Here is a 12,196-nt window from a genome sequence, read left to right on the forward strand (position 1 = left end):
TTCTGACATTTATCCTGACCCACAAGCCTAATTTCTGTGTGTACATATATATTCTCTAGAAGGCTATTATATCAAGCTGTTATTTTCTTTCTAGATAAATGGGATAATAGCTTAAAAAAAAAACTAGCGAATCGTACACTCTAAATGGGCGAATTGTACAGAATCTGAATTATATTTCAATAAGCTATTACCCCTGCCAAAGTATTATGGACAGTTATATGGTAATAATTTTGAAAACTTAGATGAAATGAATAAATTCCTAGAAAAATATCTGATGCCAAAAAGGCGCTATAGTAATACAATAAGCACTGAAGAAACAATTTCTTCTTTCTTCTAATCATTGGCCAAAGGCCTCCAGTACTATGTTATACAAATAAATGTAACTAAAGCTTCTCCATAGGGTATAACTTTGCTCTAGAATTTTGTTATATAACGTTTACCTAGTTAAGGAACTTCTATTCTTCTCCTGTCTTCCTAAGAGTTTCGTTAATCCTAAATAAAATGTGAACTTAATCAAATATTTTATCTGCACCAATATTGAGATAAGCAATATGCCATTTCTCCTTTAATCTATAATCATGATGAATTACGTTAATAAATTGCTCGCTCTTAAACTATTAGAGCTAAGATGAGAATTCAGAAGAGTTTTGGATATAATACCAATATACAAGAATCAATAAATTTCACTAGGAAAAAGTAACATGAAAATATTACATCATTCACAATGGCAACAAAAACTATAAGTATCTAGGAATTAACCAAAAATACACAATAGCTTATGGAGAAAAAATTAAATTTTAATAAAGGAATTAGAAGATAATGTGAATATATGGAGAGACGTTCTTTGCTTTTGGAGGGAACAATTAATTTAATGTAATAAAAATATCAATTCTACCTAAATGAGTCAATGTAAACCTCATAAAATCAATGCAACCCAATCAGAATTCCACTTAACTTCTTTTTGGAAAGTTTATAAATTTAACGTAAAATTGATGTGGAAAAATAAAGGTCTACAAATGGCTAAGGAACTTTTAAATATAAAGAGCTAAGAGCCAGAACTTGCCCTACCAGGTTTCAAGATATACTAAGAAACTGTACTCATAAAAAAGGTATGGTGAGGGCGTAAGAATAGATGAATGAACCAGTGGAACTGAGACTAGAGCTTGGAGAGTTTAGCAGACACGGTCAGTGCCCTGTCATATCCCTTTGTCATTCACCATTCTAGCACACTCCAAACTTACTGTTTCTAATTGCGAGCACCTGTGACTCTGCCTGTTTGGCCTAGGCTCAGGACAGACCAGAAGTGCCTGGGACCAAATGCCCCCACCACAGGAATAGCCATCAGTTGGTGACCCAAGAGAGTTGGTGGATGAATACCTTAGCTGCCTCTCCCCTCAGGTGGGATAACTCTGAGATGTATTCTGCATTGTGTCTCAGAGTACCCCAGGCAGATTGATCCCAGTTACAATGGTGGTAACCTGCTTGATAACATACCCTTGATTGGATTCCTTCCCTTCCCTGTTTTACTTCTCCACTCTTCTACCGGTGCTTTTTGGGTTATCTTCCAAATGATCTACTCATATCCACATCCTTATCTCAAGGTCTGGTTCTGGGGGAACCCAACCTAAGACAACCTGAGACAAATGCATGTGCACATAAACTTAACTTATAGTAAAAGTAACACTAAAATTCAGAGGCAAAAGGACAGATTGTTCGGCAAATGAGGGTTGAGAAACTGGCTCACTGTATAGAGAAACATAAAATTAACACCCCATACAAAGGTGGGCTCCAGGTGGATTAAAGGTCTAAACATACAGGGTAAAATTACAGAGTTAATAGGAAATATCTTTTCTATTAGAAAAACATCTTTGTGAGCTAGGAACAGGGAAAGGCTTCTTTCCACAAATTTTAATAAGTTTTTCCATAAAAAATTTCCATAAGTTTTTCCATAAAAAACTTCCACCATAAATTATAAGGCCCAAAACTTCATGACTTGAATTACATTAAAAGTAAAGATTTCTGGGCTTCCCTGCTGGCGCAGTGGTTGAGAGTCCGCCTGCCGATGCAGGGGACGCGGGTTCGTGCCCCGGTCTGGGAGGATCCCACATGCTGCGGAGCGACTGGGCCCGTGGGCCATGGCCGCTGGGCCTGTGCATCCAGAGCCTGTGCTCCGCAACGGGAGAGGCCGCAGCGGTGATAGGCCCGTGTACAGCCAAAAAAAAAAAAGTAAAGATTTCTTTCAACAAAGGACTCCATTGAAAAAATGTAGGAGCCTTTGAAAGAAGATATTGACAGAGCCTAAAACTGATAAGGAATTAGTTTCTAGAATATCTAAGAAATTCTAGCTAATTGGATAAAGACAGGAATCCAAAGTAAAAATAGTCAAATTATAGAACAATTTACAAAGAGGAAACCTAAAGACCAACAAGCATCTAAAGAGATGCTCAAATCCATTAGTAACAATGACATGAAAATTAAGACAAAAATATTGTCACTTTCTATCCGTTAGACTGGCAAAAAATTGAAATCTAGAGAATGGCAAACGTTAGCAAGGATGTAGGGTGTAGGAATCCCCATGCATTTCTGATGAGAGTGTCAACTGGTGTAGCCATCTGGAAAGCTGCCTAGATATCCCCATGGTCTAGCATGCCCTCTCCTGAGTATGTAGCCCAAACATATTCTCCTACAGAACCATATGTGGAGGACAGATACAAGGAGGTAATGGGAGGAGTGGAGGGAACCGGCCTCGCATCACTGGGGAGTAGGTAGGCAACATGTAGTGCGTGCACATTATAAATATTCTATGGCAGTTAGGAGTAACACACTAGAGGTATCCAGGAGCAGGGAGAGGTCTTAAAGTATAGTGTTAAGTTAAGAAAAGTAAGGGCTTCCCTGGTGGCGCAGTGGTTGAGAGTCTGCCTGCTGATGCAGGGGACACGGGTTCGTGCCCAGGTCCGGGAAGATCCCACATGCCGCGGAGCGGCTGGGCCCGTGAGCCATGGCCGCTGAGCCAGCGCGTCCGGAGCCTGTGCTCCGCAACAGGAGTAGGCCACAACAGTGAGAGGCCCGCGTACCTCAAAAAAAGAAAAAAAGTAAGAAAATACCATATGTGCACAGCAAACAGCAGTACAGATTTTATAAGAACATAAACAGAGGATACACATCAAATACATTAGAAGAGCTGCTTATGGGAGGATGGTATAGGAGTATGAAATGGAAATATAAAAGGATAAAGAAAGTGAGTCCAGTGATGATAGAAAGCTATGAACTGAGGAGAATACCCTTTATACCTAAGCCATCCCCTAACAAAATACATAAGGGCAAAGATAAGACAGATGATAAGGGCCAAGCACTAAAGAGTCTTAAATAGCACAGAAATTTGTAAGACTATTTTAAGGGCCTCTGCCTTGGTATATCATAATACATGCTAGAAAAATATAAGCAAGATGAAGAATAATTTAAAAACAGATATTAATGTAGAGTACAGAAACATTTAGTTTGGCTTGAAATTATATTTCTGAGGAAAATCTTTGAAAAAAACTTTTAGATGATAATGCTGGGGGAAACACTCAAATGGAGCTGTAAAAGCACTGTACGCTCTTTTATAGAAAAAGATACTTAAAGAAGATGCTAAGAACATATAGTTAAGCTTTCTGCTGGAGGTTTTAAATATTACATGGCTATTCAGATGCTAGAAACACATACTTTTCAAACCGTATACAGAGACCTAACCATTTTCAAACGGGTTCGTCGATGGACTCCACAGAGTTCTCAAAAGCATTAGTGGCACTTAAAACCATTAGGGCCATAAGCTGAGTGAAGTGAACAAATGCTTACCCAAAGGGAGAGTGGGTGGGCAGTGCAGCCATGCCTTTTAAAGAAAGGAGAACAAAGACTGAAAAGCTTTGCAGTTATCTCCTAATTTGATTAATTGGTGTTTTTTCTTGTTCTGATGTTTTTATCCAAGCCATATTGATGCACTGATTAGTGAGGCCTGAAGTTCAAGGGTTCGCTGTCCTTGGACACGGCCACCTCATACAAAAATGAACAGCCTGGGCTGGGGGTGGACAGCTTTCCCCTTGAGCATGTAAAGTCTTCAGATACCTAAACATCACCACAATTTCAAGAGGGACCACTTCCTCCTACCCTACTAGAGCAAATTAAATCACATTTGGGGGTGATACGTAAAGCATTAGTCACAATTTGAAGCTTAAAAGGGTATCTTTTTCGCTTTCCCTTCTCAATTGACTTCTCTTTATTTTTTTCCCCACAAACTCAATGCAATTTAATTAAAGAATATTTATTGAACACTTATTTGGGCACATTAGGTAGCCCCTGCCCTCAAGAAGTTTACTGCTGTCTGTGTGTGTTTGTATCCATGATTCTGGGTTTATATGGCATGGAAGAGGGAGCAGGTGGATGGACACAAGGGACAAATAGAATAAAACAATTCTCCCAGTATTTGTGATATATGGAGAGGATAAGTTCTGTGAACATAAAAAGGAGACATAAACGTATGCTTTTCTATCATACCGTATACCTTTGTTATTCTCTAAATTACAGAATTATATATATTAGTTCATGTTCAACTTGGAAACCAGAGGAGCTTGAGAAATTACGACTAAAGGGTATGATTATCCCCCTTCAGTTTAGTGTGAGAATGGCAATTAAATTAAATTCAACAAACAATTCTGAAACTAGAAGGGGGCCCCTGAGATGTTATGCCATAAATAGGACACAACCTAAATCATCCCAGACAGACAAGAATCAGTACCATTTTTTCCAGTCCCGTTTTAAAAGGCCGCCAAAGAAATAAATGCCATAGATAATTCTAGACACCTAGCTTAGTGCTTAACTTCTCAGCACAGTTTTTTAATGATTAGTATAAATCTCATACTACAGTTTAAGATTTTTCAAGGTTTCTTTTAAGGATAAAAGCTGAGGACAGAGCACGGGAGCCTACCTGGCTCTTTGGTGGGGCTAATTGTGGACTCTGGGAAGGCTCACGCCAAGGAGTACTTCCCAAAACTTCTGCTGCCAGTGTCCTTGTCCCCACGGTGAGCCACAGCCGCCCCCCGCCTCTGCAGGAGACCCTCCAACACTAGCAGATGGAAGCTTTAGACAAAACCGATCAAACCTCACCTCTCTACTAGTGCACCCCATCTCAGCATCTCTCGTTGCAAAACTCATCTCTTCACTGAAAGATAGAATCACACACAGTGCCTGTAGCCCTCTAGAACTTCCAAATAATGACGAAAGAATTGTCAGCATGCAGATTTAGACAGTCACAAAATTTGAAACAGTTACTAATGTTGTTGGATATTTAAAAGGCTCGGGGCTTCCCTGGTGGCGCAGTGGTTGAGAGTCCGCCTGCCGATGCAGGGGACGCGGGTTCGTGCCCCAGTCCGGGAAGATCCCACATGCCGCGGAGCGGCTGGGCTCGTGAGCTATTGCCGCTGAGCCTGCGCGTCTGGAGGCCTGTGCTCTGCAACGGGAGAGGCCACAACAGTGAGAGGGCCGCGTACCGCAAAAACAAAAACAAACAAACAAAAAAAGGCTCGACGTCTCCAGACCGTTATATCATAGTTGGCAGCCATCATCATACCGCATACAGTTATAATGGACAAGAATGGGCCAGCAGCACTGCCATCATCACAGCTTTTATTCGGGCCTTGATGTTAAGAGTCAAGAAAGGGTGGAGACCAGACCGCACTATTGTTTTCTGTTCATGGGGTGGAACAGCTTTTGGAAGTATTGGCTCATATGAATGGGGAGAGGATTTCAAGAAGGTTCTGCAGAAAAATGTTGTGGCTTATGTTAGTCTCCACAGTCCTGTAAGCGGTAACTCAAGTCTCTACCCTGTAGCTTCACCATCTCTTCAGCACCTGGTAGCTGAGAAAAATAATTTCAACTGTTCCAGAAGAGATGAGTGCCCAGAAACAAATATCAGTTCTGTACAGATGCAAGATGATGCCGATTACTTCATCAACCATCTTGGAGTTCCCACCGTGAGGTTTACTTATGAGGACATCAAAGCATTAGAGGGTCCAAGTTTTCTCTCTGAAGGCTTTTTCCCTAAATGTGCAACAAAAATTGAAGAAATGGATCCTTTTTTCAACCTTCACGAGACCATTACCAAGATCTGGTGTACCCCCAGCAGAGCTTTGTAATAACATTCAGCAGAAAGTGCTTCACAAATGTGTGTGCAGAACAGTGAAAACAAGGTCTTTGGCAAGGCCTCCTAAACATCTCATCAAAACTCCACAGAGGGACTTCCCTGGTGGCTCAGTGGTTAAGAATCCACCTGCCGATGTAGGGGCCACGGGTTCAATCCCTGGTCTGGGAAGATCCCGCATGCCGCGGAGCAACTAAGCCCGTGCACCATAACTGTGGAGCCTGCGTTCTAGAGCCCACAAGCCACAACTACTGAAACCCATATGCATGGAGCCCATGCTCCACAAGAGAAGCCACCGCAATGAGAAGCCCACACACCGCAAGGAAGAGTAGACCCCATTCGCTGCAACTAGAGAAGGCCAGGACACAGCAACAAAGACCCAACACAGCCAAAAATAAATAAATAAAATTAATTTAAAAAAATAACTCCACAGAAAGAAGCCCTCAAGATAAATTAGGAGTTTGGGATTAACATATACACACTTCTGTATATAAAATAGATAATCAACAAGAACCTATTATACAGCACAGGGAACTCTACTCAGCCTTCTGTAATCACCTATATGGTAAAAGAACCTGAAAAAGAATGGATATATGTATATATATAACTGAACCACTTTGCTGTACACCTGAAACTAACATAATGTTGTAAATCCACTATATCCCAATATAAAATAAAAATTAAATGAGTTGGCAAAAAAAAAAACCCAAAAAGCCAAGGACAGCTAGTTGGCAAGCATAGTTCAGTAAACCTTCACTGTAAAATAGAACTATTTTCTCATGCTGGCTTCTTGGTAGAGAACGGGAAGATGGCCCATGTTGTGTAAGACTTTTTACTTACACTCTTTGTCATTTAGCACACATGCTATTATCATGTTAATTTAGATGATGTGATTAGATTTATATGTAGATATGATTGGATTTAAAGAACCACATAGCAGGGTGCTCCTTAATTTTGAGGCCATTCTTTAGTCACTACTCAGGTTTCTCAGGCCGAATAATACCATAAGTTTTTCCCTTCAATGTTTGAAGCATCTTTATGCTCTGATGATCCCTACTGACTGTTAATGAGGATGTATATCCCTGTGCCTGGGGGTGAATCTTGGGGAAATCCCAACTCCAGGACTTCCTTAGATAGTGTAAAAGGCTCCTGCCTCCCAAATCCAGAGTCCTGAACAGTCGTGGAACTTTAATTAATGTTGCATAGGTAACTTGACTTCGTAAAAGCTGCTTTCCATTTTTCGCTGTCTTCTCTCTGTTTCCAAGATGTAACTGGCATTTTTGTTTTCTACAGATAGATGATGCTTGTTCGTCTTTCCTGTCCATGGATCCTCTGCCTCAGGTAATTCCAAATGGAGGTGTTTCACAGTGATGTAAGCATTTGTGTCATGCTGAAATACTCCATCTCTCCCTTTGGACCCATCATTACTTTATGGACTTACTAAAGTGTCAACGTATTAGAAATTATTACAGCATCTGCAGGTAATAATGAGTGCTCTGAGTTTATGGTGTAAAGTGCTAGGGCTTTTATCTCTAAAAAAATAGATTTGCAGATAATATACCCATATTTTTGAAATTAAAATGCTAATTTCAAAATCAAATTCTGTGTTAGATTAAAAATAATGAATCCATTGCTCTCTTGGGGGACTAATATCCTGGCCCTCAATAGAGTTTGCAACCCATGGAGAGATGAACTTACAGAGTCAGACTTAGGAGATCAAAATGTCATTGTAACTGAAAAGTCAACTTGTGAATGTGGCCTTAGATCTGCTGCTAAGTGTGTCTGCCAAAACCACCCCCAGAATTAAACTGAGGTTAGACTGTGACTCAAGCCTCCTGCCAGAATCAGGTTTTCTGCCATGGGGCAGCAGTCAGGCAAGAACAACTGGCCAGGGAGCTGGCTCTCTAAGAGGAAAGAGCTCAACAGAGCGTGCCCGATTTCCTCCTCTGAATCATCTGTCAGGTAACTCACTCCTTTTCCCACGGGAAAGAGTTAAGAGGACTGGGAAGAGAGGAGTGGTGGTCTAGCTTCTGTACCTGGAAATGATACAGACCAGTGTGCTTGGCCTTCCCTAATCAATAGAAATTGACTAGAGTCCAGACAAGAAATTCAGGCAAAGCTTTACTGGGGCCCCTGCTGCAGCAGGGGGAGCTAGAATGAGTAACAGGTGCCCTTGCTCACTCTCTGAGGGGGGCGAGCTAGGTCCTTATATGAGGTGAGGGTAGGGGTGTGTCCAGCGGTCAGGCTGGAGGATTGGCGTAAGTGTTTGGCCCACTCCTCTGGTGGTGTTGAGTGCAGGGAGCACGCTCTGTACCCTGCTTTTGCTCCCCACACCCTGTTTTTGGCCCCCAGCTCTTCAGAAGTGGCAGTAAGGTTTTTTGGTCTGTTTGTATCTTTTTGTTCATAATTTGCCCCAACTGTGCATACACTCAGTTATTTTTAGTCCCACATGGTTTCTTTCTATTTTGTTGGTCAAGGAGAGGTCTGTCCAGGTTCCCGCCTTGCAGCACTGCAGCAAAGGGTCCCAGGTCCCAGCAGTCTCAGAAACACGAGCAGTGGGAAACAAGTGTGTCCTTCTTACACGTCTCTACTGGACGCTGCTCCCTCTGTCTGCAGCTCTGTCTCTGAGTGCAGGTGTAGCAGTGTTAGGCTTGGTGTCTTAACTTTCTTAATCAGCATCCCTAAGTCTCCTGAACAGAGGAGAGGGCTCAGCAGAGGCTCTTGGCTCAACCCTCTCAACACAGTCAGCTGTGTGGCTGGGGCGAACCCCTACATGGTCTGGCCAGGGCGCAATGCCTGTCCTTCACGTAGTCCTTCCAGAATGTCATCCTGGCCAGTGTGGAGAAGCAGCCTTTCTCCCGCCTCAACCGGTTCCTCAGCCTGCAGAGGATCACTTGCAGCAAGTTAGAGGCATTAAGTGATAAAGCAAGACCAGAATCATAATAGACAACATTTATGAATGATATTTCAAATTGCTTGAGGAGCATTGACGGATATATAACATGTGGTGGATATTAATCAGCACACAAGCTTTTGCATTCCATTGGAAATTCAGGAACACCCTCAGAATCACTTGTATGTCTTCAGAATTAAAAGGATGAATTTTAAAGCACTCATCTAAACACCATCAAGGTAAACTAAGCTTTTATTGGATTTGGAGGCTGTACCTTTTGAGGAGAGCTTTGTAAATTTACTATGAAACCTTTTACACTAACTGATATCATTTTTTAAAAATCGTTAATTTCCTGTTAACTATTATTATATTATGTATGTGATTATCTGAATAGTTCTTCAAAACATTTTTACCAAATAGAAAATAAAGGCTCTTTAAAAGTTCCACAAATAAAAAATAAAATATTAAAAATCTCATATGAGAAAAATCCTTAAAGAATAGTTGTAGCTCAGTGAATAATGGCTTCATGTAAAAAGTTGCTGGAGAAAATGCAATTTGTTTTGAAACTTTTTCTTTCAGACTTCAGTCTTGTTGCCAAGCCTCAGCTGGCTTAGAAGCTGTTTTCTAAGGAGACACTCATATAACTAAATTTATTCTTCTTTGAGTTAAGAGACACGTGGTATCACTAGATTTTTTTAAAAATTATTTTTTCAGCATTTCTAGATGGGCCATAAGAAGAATTTTCAGGGATTTATTTCTAGATTTTTCTGGGGGTGAGCTGCATACCCAATCCTGAAGGGAAAAAGTGAGAAAAGATGTATCAGTGTTCAACGCTCTACTGTTTCTCTCATCCAACTCCCAACCATAGGCTTAACAGTCAATACCAGTGCGACACAGGGATACCTATAGATCAGACGACCTAGCCGTGTGTAGTATTGGGCAAGTGACAGTCTCTTAGAATCTCACTTGCTTTATATGTGAGAATAACAACTCCCATCCTGTATATGTCAAGCTGTGTTTTAAAGACAAAGTGTGGGTTATGTATATGAAAATGTTTGATAATTTATTGAAATACTACTTAATTATGAGCCATTTAATACTATTAATAAATATCCCAACAATTTGCATTGGGCAGGCAAACAAATAGAAGAGAACAAAGCAGGCCTTTGACATGCTAGGTGGGATGCTCAGAGACGCTGTTTCATGGCTCCAACTGTATCCCTAAACTATAGCCAATCCTGTTAAACATGTGCTGTTGTTCAAAGGGTGAGGATCTTGCTGGCCCTGAGCGATCCTTTATGACATGTCTTCTGAATTAGCAGTAACTGCAGTTGTTAAATCAAGCTTTACGGGTCACACATTTTTCAGCGCTACTATTGTTAACTAATTGCTCTGTATGTGGCGCTGTGCTAAGAGCTTTACCTACGCGTAATCCTTCCAAGAATTCTGCATTGATGTTGTCATCCCCGATTTACGGCTGCAGGAACTGAAGTTTAGAGAGGTTAGGTAACCCGCCCAAGGTCACACAGCTAATAAAGAGGAGAAATGGAATTTGCACTGCTCTGGAGTTGCAGGCCGCTCAACTCCACAGCCCTACCCCACTCCCACACGGTTTCAGCTCCTCATTATTTCCCATATTTATTTATTAAGTAATCAATTACTCCTGGCGCGACCATGCTGAATTCTGTGCAAGGTGGGTTTCGCCCCTGCTTGTCCAGTTGGGCTCCACCTCACCACACCCAGCTGGCTGCAAACCACAAGAGCCCTGCCCTGCTTCTGTGCTCAGGTGCTTTGAAAAACCTGACCCTGGGGTATGCAGTCAGCAGCCTGGAAGGGTGGGAACTCATATTAGGTGCACCATACACGGCTTCTTTTCCTTCAGACTCCCATTGTTTGCGAGCAATTGAAGGATTTTCAAATTAGCCAGTAATGAGTACTATTCAGCAAGGCTCACCACTTTGGCATGTAGATTCAGACTTTGGTGCAAGGTGGGAAGAATAATCCTTTTTTTGGCACTGCCTTAGTTACTCTCAGTCACAGAATTTCATAGAATTTTAGCAAATACTGAGAATTTTTTTTTTTTGGAGGGGGGCGTGTGTGGGCCTCTCACTGTTGTGGCCTCTCCGGTTGTGGAGCACAGGCTCCGGACGCGCAGGCTCAGCGGCCATGGCTCACGGGCCCAGCCGCTCCGCGGCATGTGGGATCTTCCCAGACCGGGGCACGAACCCGTGTCGCCTGCATCGGCAGGCGGACTCTCAACCACTGCGCCACCAAGGAAGCCCCCAATACTGAGAATTTTGTATCTGGACCCACAGTGGAAGCCTTAATCAGTGCATATAGACAATATGTAACTTTTTTTTTTTCCTCTTTGGAAGGAAGGTTTTACTTTTAGGAGCCAAGTTTTTGTCATGAGAGAAATCAAGGGATTCCAACAGAGTGTCAGTGGGCCACAAGGATTCTATTTGGTGTAGTTGTGTTGCAGGAAGGGGGACCCCTTCCAGGGCCCGAGAGTGGGCTCTTGTCAATTCACTCGTAAATGAATTGTCCGAGGAAACAATTCACTCGTAAATGAATTGTCCGAGGAAACACATGTGCTGACAAAGCAAGAGACTTTATTGGGAAGGGGAGCCCGGGCGGAGAGCAGCTGGGTAAGGGAACCAGGAGAACTGTTCTGCCACATGGCTTGCAATCTCGGGTTTTATGGTAATGGAGCTAGTTTCCGGGTTATCTCTGGCCAATCACTCCGACTCAGGGTCCTTCCTGGTGGCGCGCGCATCACTCAGCCAAGATGGATTCCAGCGAGAAGGATACTGGGAGGTTGGTAGGACATATGTGTAACAGGGAAAAGCCAAATCTGACTACATGTTGGATCTGTTTGTTTTACTTTAACCTTTGCTTCCCATTGCTTTTGTTCAATAAAAGGATATTGTCTCTACATAATGGCCTGCCTCGGGGAACCCTGCCCCTCTGCCTGAATGTTAAACCAAAGTGCCTTTGTTCAGGGAAACATCCAGACCCTGTCCACCTGTGGATGGCTGCAAGAAAGAAGAAATTAACACATCCCCTCCGTGAGGCTGGCCATTCCAGGGGTTATTGCAAAACGTATGGCCTTTTTACTTCCTAATCTC

General features: G+C 42.2%; 1 protein-coding gene across 1 annotated transcript in view; it reads left to right on the plus strand.

Moving 5' to 3' along the window:
• The window catches only part of NMU (neuromedin U), a 238,046-nt gene that overhangs the window by 210,893 nt on the left and 14,957 nt on the right, over nt 1–12,196 (plus strand). The window contains exon 9 of the mRNA XM_027102888.1: nt 7,469–7,516. Within this exon, the coding sequence (XP_026958689.1) occupies nt 7,469–7,516 (48 nt within the window). The remainder of the gene's footprint in view (nt 1–7,468; nt 7,517–12,196) is intronic.

The sequence above is a fragment of the Aethalodelphis obliquidens genome, unplaced genomic scaffold, assembly GCF_003676395.1.
Source record: "Aethalodelphis obliquidens isolate GAN/ISIS:26980383/991018 unplaced genomic scaffold, ASM367639v1 scaffold6, whole genome shotgun sequence".
In the NCBI taxonomy this organism is placed as follows: Eukaryota; Metazoa; Chordata; class Mammalia; order Artiodactyla; family Delphinidae; genus Aethalodelphis; species Aethalodelphis obliquidens.